At 36.3% G+C, this 23,039-nt stretch overlaps 1 protein-coding gene across 1 annotated transcript in view; it reads left to right on the top strand.

Moving 5' to 3' along the window:
- Positions 1 to 23,039, top strand: part of COG5 (component of oligomeric golgi complex 5) — a 333,141-nt gene that overhangs the window by 236,102 nt on the left and 74,000 nt on the right. The window contains exons 12-14 of the mRNA XM_024557957.4: positions 4,433 to 4,637; positions 9,440 to 9,601; positions 12,692 to 12,791. Coding sequence (XP_024413725.2) covers positions 4,433 to 4,637; positions 9,440 to 9,601; positions 12,692 to 12,791 — 467 coding nt within the window. The remainder of the gene's footprint in view (positions 1 to 4,432; positions 4,638 to 9,439; positions 9,602 to 12,691; positions 12,792 to 23,039) is intronic.

Raw genomic sequence — 23,039 nt, 5'->3', positions numbered from 1 at the left:
CAAGGATCATGAGCCTCAAATGTTATTGGTTCCCTATTTCTCCAAGTCTCATTGGGAGACAAAATATGGAGCCCAAGTGGTCGGTATGCCTGCTGTGAGTTCCTGTCGCAGGTGAGCATCTACCACTTTTGTAGTAAGCAGTAAGCAAGCTTGCTCTGTGTGTGCAGGGAGAAGTCACCTCATCTCTCAAAATTGGTTGCTGCAAATATGAACCTGATAAATGGCCTGGATAAAGAGCAGCCAGGGCCCCCACTATTAGCATACCCTGTAGAAATGTGTAGGGACACTCGGGCTTTGGTGGATTGCTTCTTCTAAGGAGAGGAGGGATTTCAGAGAAGTCCTCTCAGATGTTTAACAAAAAGAAGAAACAGTTTTGCCCTAGCCAAGCAGCTCAGTTGGTTAGAGCATCACCGAGGTTGCAGGTTTGATCCTCAGTCAGGGTACCCACAAGAATCAGCCAAGAATAAATGCATAAAAGTGGAAGTGGAACAACAAAGCAATGTTCTCTCTCTCTCTCTCTCTCTCTCTCCCCACCAACCCCAAATCAATCAATAAAAATTTTTTGAAATAGCTTTACTAGGGCATAATTGGCATACAGTAAACTGAACATGTTTAAAGTGTGCAGTTTGGTAAGTTTCAATGTGTATACACACCCATGAAACCATCACAATAGGAAAGATCAACGAACACAAAAGGTACCTTTGTACCCCTTTGAAATCCCTGTCCCTTCCATCTCCTTTCTCCTCCCCCAGGCAAATGCTGGTTTTCGTCACTTTGTATTGGTTTATATATTCTGGAACTTTGTACAGATTGAACGATACAGACAGCCTGCATTATGTATATGTATTCTTGTCTGTCTTTCATGCAGCATGATTATATTCAATATTTTGATTCGTCCATATTGTAGTGTGTTCTTTTTGCTGGGCATAGTATTTATTTAATTGTCCCAGAGTTTGTTTATACTCATCTATTGTTGGACATTTGGGGTATTTTTTATTTTTGGCAATTACAAATAAAGGTGCTTTGAATATTCATGTACAACTCATTATATGGACGTATACTTTTATTTCTATTGGATAAACATCTAGAGTAAGAATGGTTTGACCATTTGGTAGATATATGTTGAAGATTTTAAGGAAGTACCAGACTCTTGCAAAATCATTATACAGTTTTTTCTTTCCACCAACAGTATATGAGAATTCTAGTTTTTCTATCCTCACCAACATTAGATTTTTTTAAAGTTAGCCACTCTAACAGGTACATGGTCATATCTAATTGTGGCTTTAATTGCATTTTGCTAATGACTAAAGGTATTCACTATTTTTAATGTGCTTATTTGCCATTCATATACCTTCTTTGATAAAAATCCCACTTTAAAAATTATGTTGTTTTCTTATTGAGATTTGACAGTTCTTTATATATTCTAGATACAAATCCTTTTTCAGATATATGGAAAATTTATTTTCCCACCCTGGGACTTACTGTTTCATTCTCTTAGGTGTCTTTTGAAGAGCAGATGCTTTTAATTTAGATAACATTCAGTTTATCGATTTATTGTTTTATAGATCATACTTTTAGGTTTACATCATGCCTAACCCAAGGACAGAAAGGTTCTCTCGTGTTTTCTTGTAGAAGATTTGTAGCTTTAGGTTTTATATTTAGGTCTTGAGTCCTTCCTGTATTAATTTTTGTCTGAGGTGCAAGGTATGAATTAAAGTTTTGCTTTTCTTTTCTTTTTAATTTTTTTAAATTAATTAATTTACTTTTATTCAGTTACAATTGTGAAGTTTTGCTTTTCAAGTAGATACCTAATTGTCATGATACCCTTTGTTGAAATGTCCCCAATGTCCACTAAATTGCATTTGCATCTTGGTCAGAATTTGGTTTTCTTGTGTATGTGTGGTTTTATTTTTGGGCTTCCTGCTTTGTGTCATTTGTCTCTGTATCTGTTTTTAACAATATTTTGACGTGTAGTTTTAGAAATCTTACAATCAGGTAGTATTATTTCTTCAACTTTATTCTTTTTGGTTATTGTAGGTCCTTTGCATTTTCATATGTTTTAGGGTTTTTTTTTCCAATTTCTAAAAAGAAAGGCTGCATTGATTTTAATATATAAATTTGGTGAGAATTTACATCTTAACCACCCTGAGCCTTCAAACCTATGAAAATGTTGTCTCTTCAGTTATTTAGGTCTTCTTTAGTTTATCTCACCACTGCTTTTTCTATTTTTAGTGTTCAGATCTTTCACATATTTTTGTTAGAATATCTCTAAGTATTTATATTTTAACGCTGTTATAAATCACATTATTTTTAATACCAGTCTTAGTGTTCATCGCTAGTATGTAGAAATATGATTGAGTTTTACACATTGATCTTATACCGTATACTGTTGTTAAATTCGTCTCTTAATTCTTATAGCTTTTTTGTAGATTCCATCAGATTTCCTGCACAGATGATCATGTCTGTGAGTAAAATAGTGGTATCTCTTATGGATTTCCAAGCTGAATGTTTTTTTGTTTGTTTGTTTTCTTTTCTCTTGTTTTGCTCTTGGTCTTAATACACTGACTGGAGCCTCCAGGATAATGTTAAATAGAAGTGCTGTCCTCTTACTTTGGGGCAAAAGCAGTGCTCCTTGATAGGGATCACATTAGCTGGAGGGATCTTTGTAGATGCCATTTATCAGGTTGAGAACATTCCCTTCTGTTCCTAGTAGACTGAGAGTTTTTAGTAGGAATTAACTTTTTATTTTTTCAAATGCTGCTTCTGCATCTATTTATGTGATCACATATTTTTCATCTTTGTTAACATGATGGATCACATTGATTGACTATTTTATTTTTATTTATTTTTTATTTCTTTATTTTACCTTTTTTTATTGTTGTTCAAGTACAGTTGTCTCCATTCTCTTCCACCACTCCCCCGCACCCCAGCCATCCCCAGCTCCCACCCTCAATCCTAGCCCCCTTTGCATTGATTGATTTTAAAATGTTAAACCAACTATGAATTCTTAGGATAACCTGCATTGGTCATAATGTATTATTCTTTTTATATGTTCTTGGACAAGATGTGCTACACTTTTGTATCTACATTCATGAAGGATATTATTCTTTTGTTTATTTGTTTTCCTGTTATGTTTTTGGTTTTGTCATCAGAGTAATGTCGATCTTATAAAAGAGTTGTCAATTGATATTATTTCTTCCTTAAATTGTTTGATAGAATTTACCACTGCAGTTATCTGGGCCCTGTGTATTTTCATTGTGGGAAGGTTTTTAACTAAAAAGCTCAGTACATAATAAGGCTGTTCAGTGTATCTGTTTCTTACCAAGTGAGCTTTAGTAGTTTGTGTCTTTCCAGGAATCTGTACATTTCATAGACGTTGTCAAATTTATTGGTGTAAGGTAGTTCATAATTCCTTTATGATCCTCTTAACATCTGCAGCGTATGTAGTGAGGTGAGCTCTCACATTCCTAATATGGCTAATTTGTTCCTTCTCTCCTTTCCTAACCAATCTGTCTACAGGTTTGTCAATTTTACTCATCTTCTCTAAGAACCAGTTTTTGGTTTCAGTGTTTTTATTCTTTTTTCTGTTTTCTGTTCTATTGATATCTGCATAGATCTTTATTTTCCCTGTTTACGTTGGGATTTATCTGCTCCTCTTTTTCTATGTTAAGATGGAAGATGAGGTCATTGATTTGAGACTTCTTTTCAAACATAGACACTTATATAAATTTCTCCATAGTATTCCTTTAGTGAAATTCAACAAATTGTCATGTTGTATTTTAATTTCCATTGAGTTCAAAATGCTTGCTAATTTCCCTTTTAATTTTTTGTATGAACAACATGAGTTATTTATTTAGAAGCATGTTTTTTAGTTCTAAATATTTACTTCCAAAGATACCTGTTACTGATTTCTAATCCCAAACTATTTTGGTTAGAGAACATACTTTGTATGATGTGAAAACTTTTAAATTTATTCAAACCGTTTTATGGAATCAAAAATTGTCTCTCTAGGTAAATGACTCATGTGCACTTGAAAATAATGTGTACTTGGCTGTTTTGGATAATGTCAATTAAGTAAATTTTGTGTGTTGTTTAGGTTTTCCATATGCATACTGATTTTATATGTACTTGCTTTATCAGTCATTGAGAAAAGAAATTGAAATCTTCAATTATAATTTTTGATTTGGCTAATTCTTTATGCATTACATTTCAAAACATATGGCCCCCAAACGCATCAAATGCAATGAATATAGTCTGGGTAGGAAATTACCAGTACTCACATTATCTTAAGTGACCTCCCAGAATATCTCTCTGATTTATCCTGTAATGTAGGCTCTTTGTCCCATCATCTTTATATAAAAACGAAACTTTTACATGGTACATTGTATTGTTTTATCATTTATCTAATGCATGTTATTCTGTTGTTTGGCAGCTTCTATGTTTTTGAAACAGGCATTTGAAGGAGAATACCCTAAATTACTGCGTCTTTTTAATGATTTATGGAAGCGTCTTCAACAGTACAGCCAAAATATTCAAGGAAAGTTTAATGCAACGGGAGCCACAGACCTCTATGTTGACCTACAGCACATGGAAGATGATGCGCAAGACATATTCATACCAAAACATCCAGATTATGAGTATGTTTGTTTAATCATATTAAGGATTTGTCTCAACATAATCTTATGCCAGGATAAATTCTCAGTCTCACAGGAAAAAACCTGAATATACTCAAATTTAAACCTGAAAAATCTCTTAGATCACTCATATTTAGGAGCCACATTGGAAAACAACACACATCTCAGGAACTTTAAAGCAGCCAACTTTTCCTCTTATATTGAAAGAGTATTATTTTCAGTTTTTTATTTGCATACCAAATCAATTGATTTGCATATCTTTAAACACTAAAATCAGTTATAGTGAAAAGGCTGACTCAGATAACAGATTATCACCTACCTTGTAAGAAAATGTTGGATAGATTCATGAGTGATATTTAAATGTTTGTTTCTCTTTCACTTTTTAAAAAAGTACTTATAGTTGAATTGTGTCCTTTGTAGTAAGTAGTTCTGACTGGTAAAATATAGGAAGTAGAAGTTTTGACTGGCAAAATAAATGGAACATGAACAGACTAGAATGTTAGGATGAGTCTATATATTATTTATTTTCTTTCTTTTCCTTTCCTTTCTTTTCTTTTCTTTTCTTTTCATTTCTCTTCTCTTCTTTTCTTTCTTCATTAAAGCTGGGGACAGTGAAACAAGGAAGGGCTTAGGATAGAAGAAACAACAGGAGAGCTGAGGCTGGGCTGCTTTAGCCCACAGAAAAGTCAGAGAAAAGGGGGCCTTGAGGACAGGTTTAGGGGGTTAGCCCGGGTCAAGCTGCCTCTGCCAACTGCCGCCCTGGTTGCAAGTCTCAACAGGACCCTTAGAGTTGAAGAAATGCAAGCCTAAGAGGGGAGAAAGACATGGGCGTGTTCCTGGGAGGGAGAGTGCTGTATTATTTTCTTCAATAACTTTTTTATGCAAAACGTGGAGATTAGATAAGGACTAAAGGAAGAGGGGACATGAGGACTGAACCCATATGTTGATCTACAAAGATCAAATAATATATTAGTTTTTTCAAAAAGTATATAATACACGCTACATGATTCTATTATGATTCTATTTCTGTTTTAGTCTTTAAAATCAATATGCTTACGTTAAAAAACACCTGGAAATATACACAGCAAATGGTAAGAATGGTTTATCTCTAGGAGGTAGAGTTTTTATTTTGTATTTTCTGCTTTTTAAATTCAATAGAGAAAAAACTGCCTGTGTTTTTGACTAATGGGATGTCATTGTCACCTTTTGGAGACTAAATTCAGTAAAGTAGTTGGGGAGGAAGAAGACCTATAACCCATATTTCAGGCCCCTGAAATCATGAGTTTACAAGGAAGCGTATGCAGTGGGTTTTAAATATTCTTTTGAGCCCTGGTGGGTGAGGCTCAGTTATTGGGAGTATCATCTAACTACTCCAAAGGTCATGGATATAAGGAAGATTGGAGAAATCAAGGCAGAGATTGGATTACAGAACAACAGTCTAAATATTGAGGAAGCTCAACAAAATGGAAGCAGGATTAACTCAAAAAGACCACAAGTAGATACATTGTATTCCATATTTAACCCATTTAACGTTATTTATTTATTTATTTATTTATTATCAATTTCATTAACATGTAAACTTTGAGGACAGAGAATTTTCTAACCCACTTCACTGCCACATTTCCTGCACGTAGGAAGTACCTGGCAAATTATGGAGACTTAACTGTATTTGTGAGAGGGAAGGAAACAGAATTGTAGGGGTGTGGAAAGGGTTCCCAAGCTTGGAGATTTTAGAGTTGGAGCAGTTCAAAGGTTGACTCAGATATGGAGGATCCATAGTACAGTTAAAATAAAGGTTACATAGACTTCTGACACAAGACAGAAGAAAGTTGGAAAAGTCACCTGTTTTGACATTGTAGGCCTTGACTGGTGTAGCTCAGTGGATTGAGCGCTGGCCTGTGAACCAGAGGGTCACTGTTTCGGTCCCCAGTCGGGTCACATTCCTGGGTTGCAGGTCAGATCTCTGTTGGCGAGAGGCAACTACACATTGACATTGTAGCCACCAAGGATCCTCACAGCACTGGAGAACAGGAAGAACATTCATTACTTACAATTCAGTGCTGAAATTTCTGTGGAAGCCAGGAGAAGCAACTTTTCCTTCTCCTTCTTTCTTCTTTTCTTCTTTCTTCTTCCTTTCTTCTAATGTTGTCTTCTTTACTTCTTTTTCTTCCTTCTTCTGTCTTCTTCAAATTTATTGGGTTGACATTGGTTAAAAAAATTATATAGGTTTCAGGAGTACAATTCTATAATACATCACCTTTATATTGTATTGTGTGTGTGAAGAAGCTTCTTAAGGCTAGTAAATGACAGGAGGAAAGACAGACAAGACATGGACTTCAACAGAGGATTGCTCCTGACAGATTTAGACACTAGTTCTTTACTTTTCCCATTGGGGCCTTTCTGTCTTCATGTGTTCTAGAAGTTATAGTTAGCACTTCACCTGCACATTGTTTTACTACAGTGTAAAGCATTTTAAATCTGTATCTTCCCAGTACTTAACAAAGGCCTTGTGCATTGTATTCCTACTAAATGTGTGCTAAGTGAAATACTTCTTGAATGAGAAAGTATTAAAAGATAACTGTGGAATTATGATGTAGGAGCCAGGAGCATTCCGACTTCTAGGTCTTGTCAGTTGATCAGAACGGGTGGGAAGGAGAAAGCCGGGTTTTATATTTGTGAACAAGCAGGTCAGTCATTTTCAAGGTTAATATTTAGGATGAAGAGGGGTTTATTTTTTAAAAGATGAAAGAAAAAGACAGTGGTAGGGCAAACCAGAAAAGTGATAGGGCTGGCAAAAGGTTCATAAACAGGGGTGATATGAGAAGATACGGAGTTAATGATAGGCGTAAGAAATGTAGGAGTAAGATGGAAATAATGGTTATAGACATTTGATGGTAATTGTCAGAGGAAAACTCTTAAGACCCAATAATTGGATTGCTAAATGAAAACACAAATAATTGAAGATGTGGGAAGAGTAAGGAGGAAAGAGCGTTTAGTAGGTTAAGTTTTGGTTTGTGAAGAATACTGTAAAATTAATTATCTTAGAACTCCAATTGTATGTACTTATGTGATTGTAGAACTTTAACAAAATATGTTTCATTTTTGTCCTCACTCTTGAAAATAACAGTTTTGGCATGGGAACGCTGATAAGAGCCTGTGTGTATACTTCCCTGTCAGTCAGTGAACCTTATGGGATATGGCAGCTATGGGTGAAAAGGGTTGAGCTAGCGCAGCAATTTTCAACCATGTGTTGCAAGAATTTTTAAAACATTCAGTATATGACTGTTCAGTCAAGGGCACTGACCTCTTTTCCTTAGATAGTCAAATTAAAAAATGACAACAGACCACATAATAATAGCTGTCAAGTGTGACTGCCCTGTCTTGACACATAAATATATAGGTCATATAATAGAGCTGCATCTTACTGATCACATCACTTAATAAGGTTGTATGTGATTGGTTAATTCTTGGTACCAGAATTCCTTATATATAAGTATAAGCACCTGATTTTTTTTTTAAAGTCACTTTTGAGCAAAAAGGGTAGGTAGTTACTATTTTTATTATTTTTTGTAAATCAATCAAAATTATACCTATTTTTTGTCAGATTAGCAAAAAAATATATTTTTTGGTGTGCCACAGAATTTTAGTAATTAGTTTATATGTGCCACAAGATGAAAATCTTGGCAATCACTGAGCTAGTGGAACAGGTCTCTACAGACCTGACACTGTATAAAGACAGGATTTGCTAACTGCAGGCGTAGCCCCAATAGAATTAAGGTTTCACAGTGTTATTCTTTGAGTTTCAAGTGACAGACTTACTCCAGTAGGTACTGCTGAATATAATATTATGTATGATAATTTAGGTATAAGTTAAAATGTTTAGTCCTTAAAAAATTTAATTACAAAATGCATTTGTAACAATATTTATTTATTTATTTATTATTTTTTAAGGATTAAAAAATTTATTTGGTATGGATTTTTTAAAGTATATTTTACTGATTTTGCTATTACAGTTGTCCTTCTTGACACCTCTCTTACCCCATACCCGCCTTCCCTCCAGCAATCCCCACCCTTAGTTCATGTCCATGGGTTGTGCATTAAGTTCTTTGGCTTCTCCATTTTCTATACTATTCTTAACCTCCCTGTTTATTTTGTACCTATCATTTATGGTTCTTATTCCCTGTACCTTTTCCCCCATTTTCCCCTGCCCCCCTCCACTGATAACCCTCCAAATGATCTCCATATCTATGATTCTATTCCTGTTCTAGTTGTTTGCTTAGGGTTTTTTTGTTGTTTTTGTTTTATTTTTCAGGTTCAGTTGTTGATATTTGTGAGTTTGTTATAATTTTAGTGTTCATAATTTTGATCTTCTTTTTCTTAGATAAGTTCCTTTAACATTTCATATAATAAGAACTTGGTAATGATGAACTCCTTTAGCTTTACCTTGTCAGGGAATCACTTTATCTGTCCTTCCATTCTAAATGAGAGCTTTGCTAGATACTTTGAACACTTCTTGCCAGCTCCTCCCTTCTAACCCGCAAGGTTTCTTTTGAGAAATCAGCTGATAGTCTTATGGGAACTCCTTTGTAGATAACTCTGCATTTCTCTTGCTGCTTTTAAGATTCTCTCTTTATCTTTAAACTTTGGTATTTTTTTATACATTTTAAATATTTTTTTTCTTGTTCTGCATGTAGAGTTACACTTTATTTAAGAGATATTTTTTAAGAAAGGCACTTACAGCCTGATATAATAGCACTTAGTTTTATATAATTTAAGTTAATTTTCAATAAATTGTGTTCCCACAGTCCAGAAAAGGCATTAAAAGACTCACTACAGCCCTATGAGGCTGCTTATCTATCAAAATCCTTATCTCGACTCTTCGATCCTATCAACTTGGTTTTCCCTCCTGGTGGTCGTAATCCTCCTTCTTCGGATGAATTGGATGGTATTACTAAAACTATAGCAAGGTATGTATTTTTCTTATATAATGGCATGTTACTAAAATGCCTGTTAAGTTTGCTATTCATGTATGATTGTGGCATATTTTTAATTTATTGCAAATTATTCAAGTAATTAGTCCTGAAATTAAGAGTTTTGCAGTGAATGAATACACATGAAGTACTTGAGATTCCAATTAGTAAAATCATTTAAATACAATCTAAAAACAGTCTATTCTGATTATTTTATCTTGTCCATGATGCAAAGTAAGCCTAGTTCTTTATGCCATAATAAATTTCAAGTATTATACTCCTGAGTTCCCTTATTATTCCCCCTGTTAGTTTTTAATTATCTTATTTCTATAGGATTAGTTTACAAACTAAAACAACATAAGATACAAAAGCTACACAATTTTAGAATGATGGCAGGCTTCTGCCTCAGAACCCGTTCCCTCTAGAACAGGGGCCCCCAGACCCAGGACCATGGACTGGTACTGGTTCATGGCCTGTTAGGAACCAGGCTGCACAGCAGGAGGTGAGTGGCAGGCAAGGGAGTGAAGCTTCACTCACAATAGCACCCGAGCTCTGCCTCCTGTCTCTCCAACTCCTCCTATCCCAGGAAAAATTGTCTTCCATGAAACTGATCCCTGGTACCAAAAAGGCTGGGGTCTGCTGCTCTAGAACACCCAAAGAAGAATAACCCTGACACCCTCTGCATGGCCAGCCGATCCTAGGCTGGGCCCTAGAATGTCTTCTCCCATCCAAAATCCATCCAAAATACTGTCCTTGGAAAATGCAGGCAGCTGTAGCACTGTCATCCAGGCATCCTTGAGGAAGAGAGCCAGAGAGCCAGTCTCTGCCCTCTTTTTGGTTTAAATCTGGCTCATAATTGCATGCAATCCAGAGGCATTCAGCTTCTCAGCCAATCCCATCCTAGGATGTCTTGGGAAACCTCCTCCCACTGGCTCTCCTTATTCCTCCCCAGTGATCTGATCAGATCTCTCTGTACAATTATACTGTTGCCTTTAGATATTTACAGCTGCCCAAATCAATTTGCAGTTACGACTGTCTCAGTTCCTGCCATAGCTAACAAATTGTCATAACAGTAGGTCTTTACATTTGTCAATGAACATTTTGAGAAGTACAACTAGTAGTTAGTCAATATAGGACCAAGGTATAGAAATGTCTAGATTATTTTACACTACAAATTTGAAGGTGGTGATTCTGTGGCATGTCAGAATAAGACTGCAAAGCCACAGATAAACATAAGCATCTCTCCAGCTGCAAATGTACCTTAACATTGTCTAAATCACCCAGCCTCTTGATCCTAAATCTCTCCACAATTATCTTGACTTTCCAAAGTTCTGACTCGAGATTTTTTTAACCCTAATGTGTCTATCTGTTTAGCATGGTAGCAATAAAAATAGTCCTGGATTCAACTTGGTCTCTTTGACCTTCTTATAGGAATATTAAAGAGACATCCTTCTTATTCCTCTATGTGGCTTGGCAATGCTGTAATCAAATACACTGTGGACCTTAAATAAGCATACTATTCCAGTGTTTAAAAGTGAACATTAAAGAAATTATGTCTCGCTCTTATATGAGGTCTGTGGAAAAAGTGTATCCATTGTAAATATAATGAGAATGGTTTGCGCAAAATCAATGTAACCTGGCAGACAAGGAGAGTGGACTGGAATGTGCATGGTAAAACAGTGATAACCTCACTGTACTAGTCAGTGGGGGCGGTAGATGCTACTTGAGTGAGCATGTGTACTGTGTGGCCATTGCATCAAAATGACTGAGTGAGTAGAGCATGAATCTACATCAAATTTTGCATTAAACTTGAACATTCATTCATGGAAATTATTTGGATGATTCAGAAGACCAAAGCTATGGGCAACTGGTGATTGGGCAGCTTCATCATGACATCATGCCTGCTCATGCATCATATCTCGTGCAGTTCTGTGGTGAAACATCATATCACCAGGTGACTCAGCCCCTCTACAGCCCCTCTGGTGCCCTTCAACTTCTGGCTTTTCCCAAAACTAAAATCACCTTTGAAAGGGAAGAGATTTCAGACACTCAATGAGATTCAGGAAAATATAACAGGGCAGCTGATGGCAATTGGGAGAACTCTGTGACATCCCAAGGTCCCTACTTTGAAAAGGGACTGAGATGTCATTGTCCTATGTACAATGTTTCTTGTATCTTGTATCTTCTTCAGTAAATGTCTCTATTTTGCATATTACATATCTGGAGACTTTCTGCACAGACTTCTGGAAGGACATTTTGTCACCCATAGTCTGCACTAATGTTGTTTCAAACTCCTTCAATTGCTTCATAAAGAGAATCTGGTCAGTGCCAAAATTTAATCTGCTACTTCAGAGATAGTAAATAGTTATCCCGCTTTCTACCTCTTTGTGGGTTTTCATGCAGTTTTCAACTCTTAGTATTCTTTCCATGGTGTCTGTAAACACTCCAGGGTTTTGTTTGTTTGTTTGTTTTTTGGCTTGGTAGTCAGTTCCAATGTCCCAATTAACTCGATGTTAAAGTTGAAAATAAACACAAGAAAGAAATACTTTAAGAATTCAAAACTTCAAATTCTTATTATGCTTTTGAGATATTAGAAAATCTAAACAAAATAACATAAATTGGCATTAATTTCTAGAAACTGAGTTCCTTTATGTATCCTATGTAATTTATATTGTTAGCCCCTGTCCTCCAAGGTCATCATTTCCATTCAAAAGCTGTCATTTCCATGCAGATGTCTGTAATATGCAGTGGCTCTAATTGCTCTTCTCAGTATTAACAAGGTTGCAACTTTAACAATCTGTACACATTTTACTCTCATAATCACAGCCTGAATCCACATATGACATGCTTTTATTAATGAGAAACTGATCGTTAACAAAGCCATCTCAAAGCACTGTCTTCTAATGCTGAATTTGGAAGGGAAAATGCAACAATGCAACCAGTTCTTGCAAGCAATCAATGAAATCTATAAAAAGCATTACCATATTGCATACTCATTTTAGGTTTATATGTTTGTTATTGATTTTAGGTTTATATGTTTGTTAATAAGCAGTGCTGCTAATAATGAAGTCTGTTTATTTTGTCCAGTGAACTAAATGTAGCTGCTGTTGACGAAGACCTCACATTAGCCGTATCAAAAAACGTAGCAAAGACCATCCAGTTATATGGTGTGAAATCGGAGCAGCTTGTAAGTGATACCTCTTCTATAAACTTTCATGATTTTGTTTAAAATTACTAATTATACAATACTTGACTAAGTATGAATATTAAGTGGAATGAATAGTAATTAATTATTTTTTTCTTTGTAATCAGTTGGTTTTATTTAATACTTATGTATTTTCTTTTTTAATTTATTTTAATTTTTTAGTATATTTTATTGATTATGCTATTACAGTTGGCCCATTTTTTCCACCCTTTATCCCCTCTACCCTGCACCCTCTCCCACCAGCATACCCCCCCTTTAATATTTCATTATAATAAGGACTTGGTGATGAAGAGCTCCTTTAACTTGACCTTATCTGGGAAGCACTTTATCTGCCCTCCCATTCTAAATGATAGCTTTGCTGGATAGAGTAATCTTGGATCTAGGTCCCTGCCTTTCATAACTTCAAATACTTCTTTCCAGACCCTTTTTGCCTACAAGGTTTCTTTTGAGAAATGAGCTGATAGTCTTATGGGAACTCTTTTGTAGGTAACTGTCTCCTTTTCTCTTGCTGCTTTTAAGATTCTCTCCTTATCTTTAATCTTGGGTAACTTAATTATGATGTGCCTTGGTGTGTGGTTCCTTGGGTCCAACTTCTTTGGGACTCTCTGAGCTTCCTGGAAGTCTATTTTGCCAGGTTGGGTAAGTTCTTCATTAGTTTTTCAAATAAGTTTTCAATTTCTTGCTCTTCCTTTTCTCCTTCTGGCACCCCTATGATTCGGATGTTGGAGTGTTTAAAGTCGTCCTGGAGGTTCCTAAGCCTTTCCTCATTTTTTTGAATTCTTGTTTCTTCATTCTGTTCTGGTTGAATGTTTATTTCTTCCTTTTGTTCCAAATTGTTGATTGGAGTCCCGGTTTCCTTCCCTTCACTGTTGGTTCCCTGTATATTTTCCTTTATTTCACTTTTGATAGCCTTCACCTCTTCCTTTGCAACTGTACGCAATCATTTCTGTAAGCATCCTGATTACCAGTGTTTTGAACTCAGCATCTCATAGGTTGGCTATCTCCTTGTTGCTTAGTTCTTTTTCTGGAGATTTGGTCCATTCTTTCATTTTGGCCATATTTCTTTGTTTCAGCACACCTGTTACATTGTAAGGGGCAGAGCCTTAGGCATTTGCCAGAGTGGGACAACCCACATCCGATGTGTTGTGGTGCTATATGTGGGGGAGGGGTCAAAGAGGGAACAATGCCCCTTGCTGGCTTGCATGGCTTTCACCTCACTTTGAAGAAAATGGCCATTTCTCCCACTGCCACACCCCCAGAGGTTTTTACAGCCAGAGATTCTGAGGTTTTATCTCCCCACGCTGGAATTCTGGGTTGCACGGTTTGCCTTGCTCCCCGGTTGTTGCTCTAAGTTTATCCTCATGTGAATGTGGAAAGCCTGGTTCTCTAGTCACCACCTTGCCCCCAGTCCACCAGCCAGCTGCTGCCTTGCCTTTCGCCCCCTCCACCGCAGCTGCACATCTCCACCCTTCTTGCCAGTCTGGGTGAATGTTTCTTCTTTAACTCCTTCATTGTCAGATTTCCGTACAGTTCAATTTTCTTGCAGTTGTGGTTATTTTTTGTTTTTAAATTAGTTGTTATCCTTCTTTTGGTTGTGTGGGGAAACAAAGCATATCTGCCTACGCCTCCATCTTAGCCGGAATGTAGTTTAATATTTTTATTGTATTTTTTTCCATTACCATTTAGTTGCCTTGTACTCCGTTCCCCCCAGCCAATCACCACGCTGTGAATATTAATTTACTGGCATTTTTACTTTAGTGAACTTTCGAAACTTTCTGATGAATTTTATCCAGAAAAAAAAAAAGTGTTACATCTGTTAAAAATGGCCCTCCTGCCACTGTTATGCTCTCAGAATGCAGGCAGGTTTTTTAAATAGGATTTTTTTAAAAAATGTATGTGTCACTTATGGGCTAATTACATATTTTTTTAAATAATAATTATTTCAGATTGATAAATTTACCCTTTCTTTAACTTATCACTTACTCCAGGTATTCATGCACTGTTACCTACTGTGAAATTGAACTGTTAGAAAATGATTGGAAGAAGTGAAGTACTTAAAGTTGTAATAGAAAAGTATTGATTAACTTTCTAAAGGTTCTAACCCTAGAGCCTGGAAGTTTAACCCTAAAATTATTCTATTTGAAACCGGTGTTTGCATATATTTAAAACAATAGCTGTATAGCTGAATCATAATCTTAATTCTATAAATTAATGATTTAAAGTTAAGCACATGTTTAACTAGTATATATGTGTGCTAACTGAAATCTAAAGGATAAGGCTTTAATATACTTCAAACTGTCATTGATGGACTACAGTAACTTTACAGAATGTCCCAAAATCTGATTATCTCTACTGTCTTTATTTGATAACAATCCATAGTTTCAGTTTAGCTTCTCTGACTGCTCCCAGTACAAATGTCGGAAAATGAAGTAATCTGGTTTGCCTATGTCCTAGTAGGTCCATGTGGCTCTGGAATAATTTTTAGGCGAGGCCAGTAACAAATTGAACTGAAGGAATTTGTATAAAATGATTCTTGATGGTACAGTCATAACCTACTTTCAGTTCCAAAAGATGGCCAGGTTTTGTTTCCATGTTACTAATAATATTAATAATGTGATGCTATTTTCCATTGAATTGTTCTTGCAGCTTTGACAAATGATTTAAAAGCATCTTGTTTTTAAACTTTGTTTATTGAAAACTGGTCCTACAGAGACCATCAAGCTCTTTGTAGGTAATTAGATGACTAATTTTTCTCTCAAGATTTTTAAAAAGTATGTTTTTTTTTCAATTTATTGGTTTTAGAGAGAGAACAAAGGGGGAAGAAAGAAAGAGAGAATGAAACATCGATTTGTTGTTCCACTTACTGATATATTCATTGATGATTCTTGAATGTGACCTGATTAGGGACCAAGCCCGCAACCTTGGCATGTGGAAAGAGTGCTCTAACAGCTGAGCTGCCAGCCAGGGCCACGTGGTGTATTTCTGTACCTGAAAGTCAGGACTATAGCCAGTAGTGTAATTAGTGAAAATGTCAGGAAAGATAATCATTATGAGACGGTCCCACCTATGGACAACATTAGAAGGAAGAGCTAGTGTATGTATGGGAAATATTTTACTTTTTTGTGGCAGGAGGAGGCAGTGGTAATAGTAACTTGTGACTTTAGTTAATGCAATAATGCAAAAGACACTGACAAAATTAAAATATATCAACATACATCTGATTAAATTGATACTGCTGGTCAAGTAGTCTGTGACCCTAAGTTACGTAGGCCTACGAAATCTACTCTATGCTAAAGGTTAACTAACCTTTAACATAGGTTAGTTAACTATGTTAACTAACATAGTTAGTTAACATAGTCGTCAACTAACATTTTTTAATTGAATTGTTTCTTTTTTTTCCACAAGAAAATTTACTTTTCAACTTTTATTTTTTGTATTTTGTAAAGAAAGCCTTAGCATTAAATAAGAGTAAAAAGAACATCATTTGCTAATAACAATAAAAATTTAAAAAAAAAGAAAAAAGAAAAAAAAAACATCATTTGCTTTATTTTTAAAATGTATTATTGATTAATGACAAGTAACATTTTAGTATTTACCTCTTATTTTTTTAGGTGTTAATAATACTGTTTCTTCCACTCTTATGTTTCAAAATTTGACATGTTTTGTCCCTTGATCTTGCTGTATTCCTAATCTTTCAGTATGGTTTCACTGAAAACATTTAGAGGAAAATGGCCAAAATTAAATCTTTAGTGGGAGAAAGACTTGAAACAGATTAAGTAGAATATCTACTCTGTAAATGGAAATGTTGACTTGAAATTTGGTGTGATAAGTCTAAAAACGGAGGATTGTTTTTATAGATGAAAAATTTAAGCCTCAAGTCCACAAGGTTGAAAGGTAACATAAATCAGTTCAAGAAGTAAGATAAAGGAAAGCTAGAATTTTAAAGGCAAGCGTGTCACAGGTGGCACAGGTAAGCAGGTTCTTGGCGATTGAAGACAAAGAATTGAACCAAACAGAGTTTATAGCAGAAATACAAAGAGCAGATTTTTAAGCAACAGTACACTCCTCAGAATGTGGGAGCAGACACAGTCTGAGCAGAGATTGACCTCAAGGGCTGGAGGGAATCTACTCTTTATAGGGCAGATCTTTCCTGACTAGTTTTGGCAGGCTTTTATTGCACAGGTACAATAGTTGTATTATTTTAAAGCTACTGCACACGTGATCTCCAGTGATTTTCCTGTGTTGGCCACTGGAGAAGGGGTCACACAGTGTCAGTTTATTATAATGCTATTATAATGAAGCAGGGGTCAGGTAGTATCTTCTGCACAGGTGCATTCATGAGTCACTATGATTCAGCACTTTTCCAGAAAGCGTGAACAAGTGGTCTTGGAACAGGGTCTCTGTCCTGTATTGATGTCCTTTGTCTTAGCCCTGGGGCACCTCCAGAGTTTCCTCCTTACTGACAATCTCCTGCCTCAAGTGTGTTTTCAAAAAGGGTGACTTGACCATTTACTCCCCATCCCCTCCCCTACCTCCCTCAACCTGTCCAGTACCTGTTGCCTGCGTCCATGAATTCTCTTTTTTTTCCTGTTTGCTCAATCCCTCCACCCCTCACTTAGCCCCCCCAAATCCTCCAACAGCTGTCAGCGTGCTCTCTATCTATGAGTCTATCTCTATTTTGCCTGTTCACCTGAAACGTGTATAATTTTGTTAACCAGTGTCACCTCAATAAATTTAATAAAATGTGGGCAGAAGGTGACTTGAAAATGAGCAGCTTTACAGAGTCCTAAACTTCCCTCAAGGTTAGTTGTGGAAGTTCCTCGGCTATCAGAACATTTTAGTATATGGGACTGCCTTTAATCACATCAGGATAAGGTCTCATAAAAGGATTTTTCCAAGTAGGTTCTTTCTGTGGGTGATTTAAACTAACTATGTGCATTTGGATCTATTCTTCAATGTTTTTATGAAACCTATGTGTTTCTTTTCAACCTCATTATTTTAATGTTCTGTGTAGTAGAATATAACATAAGTTATGTATAATATATATAGTATACACATTATGGTGTATATATATATATATATAGAGAGAGAGAGAGAGAGACTTAAAACAATCTGAAATTATTTTATCATTACACATGCATGTATCATTTTTCTAAGGCTTTTCTGTTATTAATAACCAAAATTATGTGTCATACAAAGCTAAACCTCTGTAAGGAAAAATCCTTAAATTCTTTTTTCCGCTTCTTAAATAGTACCAGGTAATTCACTATTTAAGGTTAGGGTGGGGCCATCAAAGTAACTACCATTATCAAGCACTTGTAGTCGCTTGGACTGTGCCAAGCCACGCACTCGTGTCACCTCTTTTATCTCGCAACTGTCTTATGAAATGGAAATATCAGTATTGGCCGCTGCAAAATGTGGAAATTGAGGCTGAGAAGGAAGACTTAGTAGCATGCCTGAAATAGATCGCTAAAAATAGAATGCAAGCCAGCAAGTATTGAAACTAGCATTCAAGCTCAGATTTGACTCTAGGCCAAGCTTTAAAACTCTCTTGTATTTTGATACAAATACATCTTTTTTTAATAATAAAAGTGGGCTCGTGCATACATATTGTTTTGTGATTCACTTATTCCCTTTATGATATGACATAGAGATCTAGATCTACTGTTTTTATACATGTATAATATATTTCATTTATGTATCAGCGTACTTAATTTCTTTGTTCTTAATGGATAGTGTCGCAGTACATTCAGGATGCTTTAACACAATCCCATTAAACTGGGTGGCTTGTAGACAATAGCAGTTTGTTTTTCACAGTTCTGGGATTTGGGAAGTCCAAGATGAAGGCACCAGCTATTTGATGTCTGATGAGAGCCTCTTTCACGGCTGGTAGGTGGCTCTTCTTTCCCTATAACCTCAGAGGGTACAAAGGGCAAGGCTTTCTCAAGCTTCTTTGCTAAGGGCTCTGATCCCATTCATGAGTACTTCACCCTCTGGATCTCAGCAGCTCCCTAAGGCCTCACCTTTTAATGCTGTCACCTTGGGCATTCGGATTCAACACGTGAATGGGGGGAGGGGCAATACAAACATTCAGACAATAGCAGATACTTAGCTGGTTTAGTAGTTTAATTCACAAATAATAGGGATTTAGCCTTAAATTCTCCTGTGCAAGTTATAGGCAATAGGGTTTACTTCCTTTAATTCAGTAAGTGCCATGTGAACACTGGCTTCCAAGGTGCTCTTTTGTGAAAATATATCAGTGTTTCTAGACTCTCATCATTTAAAAATCCTTATTCATCTGTGTTAACAGCAATTATTAGTTATAATTTATTTACTAAGTAAAATTTTATGTTCACAATATGCACAAATACCTATAGATATACATATAAAATATTTTATGATTGAACTGAACAAACATTATTTAATGGTGACATGTTTGTAATTTGAAGAGTTTTAAAATGTGACCTTTAGAAGAAAATATTACTAGACCTTGCTATGGGAATTGGAATCAATTTTTTTTTGTCTTCTATGTGTAAAAAAGAAATTAAAATATTAATATATAAGGGAATTATTGTTATATAATTTATAGGCTTATAAACTTTTGTAATATCAAAATTATAGGCAAATATACTAATACTTATTATTAGTATTAAAGGTACTTTATACTAATAATACAGCTAATATACTAAAAATACTAATAATACAGCTTTTAAAAGGTAAACTGTCGATATTTTCCAACAATAATTATTATATGATGGAATATCTGGTATCTTAGTGTATAAATGTCAACTGTTACGGACTGAGAAGGTAGATTGACATCTCATTAGGTTGCAGACCGCGTAAAGCAGTAATAGAACAACACTTCAGGGGCGGTTTCAGCTTCAACAAAGGTCATTAGCTTTGTATGAAGTCAAGAGTTCTTGATGGCAGTAGGGCTTTTTAAAGCTTTGTAAATACCATGTATACTTTATTCTTTGTATAATTTCATAAATAATTTGGAGACCTGACATTCCTACAATGGAAGAAAACCTACATGTGTGCTATTTAAGTGTATAGAAATATGAGGTCAACTTTTTTTAGTTTTAAAGTGAATACTGAATATAGATTTAAATGTCATCTACTACCTGGTTATGCCCCATATAATATCATATGGTAATAACCTATGTTATTAACATTCACCTAAGTAAAAAAAGTTTGTGTGTGATTTTTGAGAGTATGTTTATTGAAGTTGGGGACAGTGAAACAAGGAAGGGCTTATGATAGAAGGGATAGGAGAGAGACTAGGTGGGGCTGCTCACAGCTCACCAGTCAGCGAGCAGGGGGCCATGGAGACAGGTTTAAGGGTTTAGCCTGGTAGGAGCTGCCACTGCCCACTGCTCCCCTGGTTGCAAGTCTCATGGTATCTCTTAACGTTTAGGAGATGCACGCCTATGGGGGAAGAAAAGGGGGAAGGGAAAGGCGTGGGAGTGCTCCTGGGAGGGAGAGCCAAAAAACTAAGAAATCACTTGGAATAGTTTTTATATTATGTGCTGATGAATGAACCATATTAGTAGATCCTCTTGGACCAAATGTACTTTAGCCGTAATACAAATGCACTGATCCCTTTGGATCACCTACCCTCTTGATTCTTTAGACAACCTTCTACTCTTTCTTATTTCTGTCTATTCTTATCTGTTCTTATGTTGGACTATTTTAGGGTCACTCCTTCTTTTCCTTAAGATAACTCTGACTTGCTTCCCAGACTTTAAAAGCTTGATTTTCTGGGGACTGTGCCAGGTCAATAGTAGATGGTTATGCTTATCTAAGATTCAATAGGCCGTAGTGAAGACAGAGAAACGTCAAATAACAGTTACTGGCATTAGAAAATATTTTCAAGAGAAAGTCAAAACTTGAATGTTGTCAGTTAAAGTCTTTCAAAGTCTGAATTAGTTCTCTGTGTGCAATAAGAATGTTGCGTAACAGACAACCTCAAAACCTGAGTGGCATACAATAGACTTGTTGCTCACACTTTCCAGGGCACGTGGAGGTACAGCTGGGTAACTTTGCTAATCTTGGCTTACAGAGGCTGGTTGCTGGTCTAGGCTGCAGTAGCTAGGGACTTAAAAAGAAATTGGGCAACTGGATCCTGCCCCCAAATTTTGCACTTTGATACCATGAAGATTTTCTTAATATATTAGGATTAGTCTGACTTACCTGGTCCATTTAACACTAAGAACTTTTAAATATTTTCAATTATACCAGTGATCAAGAAGAACTTTTACTCTTATCTCTGTTCCAAGGTATAGGAATGTAATTTAATTCCCTAATGTATCCTTTTAAAATTACACTATTTTAAAGTGTGTTTCTGAGAGAAACTGTGAGCATTTAGTTAAGTTAGGCTCTGATTCACTCAGAGCACCCTCTTCCCGAGCACACACAGACATACACATACAAGTAATGGCAAAGATACAGCCACATTCACAAGTAAGATATAAAGAAAACCTACACTTACCTCCTAGGCCATTCTCTACCTCGCTCATTCTCTAGGTATCAGTGCAGTGTGACCCCAGGCAAGATAGCCTTGCGACTGGAACACACGCTCAGGGATTGGATCTGCAGTATCCCAGTGGACAGGATCTCTGAGCCCCAGCATTAGAGATGGTTCTGAGTTGGAGAGCTGGAGTGGAGTGGTGGGGAGGGAGGCACGGTTGAAAGTGCACCGATAAAATACCCAGGCACCAGGACAAACCGGGAGGAAGAAACACCCAAATGCTTCCTTTTAAAAATTAGGATACAGTCTAAAATTCACTGCATTTGAATATAAAAGAACTCATTTGCATTTTAGAAGCTATTGATTACCTTTAGTTACTGTGTGAAGCACATAGGACGCTGTAGTCTAAAAGGGGTTCCAGGAAAAGCAGCCTCACGGGGTGACCTGAGCACACGTTTCTGGCTGGGCAGTCAGGTGAGTGGGCACGCCCAGGCACACAGCTTCTTCAGTAAAACCTTTTATCTTTGCCTTAAGCAAGCCGTACCCATTGTTTCTGTGCATCCTGGTTAATACACCTGTGAAATGCCACTTTTCAGGCCCCTTAAAAGAGAAATCACCCTCAAGAGAACACATAATCTTGTTAACTACCCTGCAATCCAGTCCCTGGCCTGCTTTCTCCCACCTTCATGTCATCATTCCCTCCTTAATTCCAAACGTGTGAAAGAAGCTGTGAACTGCTATTCCTGGGAACATTTGAGATCTTGCTACCTGGCATATGTGTTGCTACCTGGCATATGTCATTAGTTTTGGCTCAAATAAACTCTTTGTAAAAAAGCTCTACAGGTTTGGACATTTCTTTGGTTGACAGCATGTTTTACTCAGTGCACTAGTGTGAGGTTATTTAGAATATTTTCAGGACACACCTAAAGAGACATGGTGCGTATGGAAAGTGTTTTCTCTGTGATAGGGATCAAGAAAATATTTCTCCTTCTTGGACAATTCTTTTTTAATTTAATCATTTTCAGTATCCTAGAGTAGGAATTATTAATTGAGGAGGTCTATGAAGAGGTTTCAGGGGATCTGTGAACCCCAGGAAATTATAAAATACTATGATATGTGGATTTTTTTTCTGGGAAAATATAGTAACATTTTCAAATGATTTCGTGTAAGTACCGCACGCTAACCGATTATGCCACTAGAGCTCCTTACATTTTCAAAGGATTTCAAAGAGGTCTATGATCCCCCCTCCCAAAGTAACTTAAAAATATCTGGAAAATCTCCCAAATATTTGGAAATTAAATAACACACTTTTATATAACTCCTGGGTCAAAAACAGAAATGTAAGAACATATTTTGAACTAAAAATCAAAATATAAAATATCAACATTTGTGGGTTGCAGTTAACTTAGGGAAGTTCATAGCACCAAATGCTTGTATTGTTGGGGTGTGGGCAGTTCTCACGTCAGTGTTCTAATCTTCCACCTTAAGACCCTAGGGTGGTGTAGGGGAAGTCAGAGGTGCACTATGGCTCCAGCAGTAAAGGTGCCTGGGAAATGCTGGACTCTCTGTTTAAACCTCTGTGACTGTTTAACTCTCTGTAGCCTTAGGCTTGGCCCACTACCCAGAAAACAGGAATGCCACCCAAAGATAAACTTCATGCCCCAGAAAGAAGGTTAACAAATCTATAGAGTATGGATAACTGCCTGATGTTATCTGTTAGCACAGAAAGGCGTTGTTCTCTCTGGTGGTCTAGTGACTTA

Source organism: Desmodus rotundus, chromosome 6 (assembly GCF_022682495.2).
Source record: "Desmodus rotundus isolate HL8 chromosome 6, HLdesRot8A.1, whole genome shotgun sequence".
Taxonomy (NCBI): Eukaryota; Metazoa; Chordata; class Mammalia; order Chiroptera; family Phyllostomidae; genus Desmodus; species Desmodus rotundus.
Note: the sequence above shows the minus strand (reverse complement) of the source record. Positions and strands in the feature narration are given on the sequence as shown.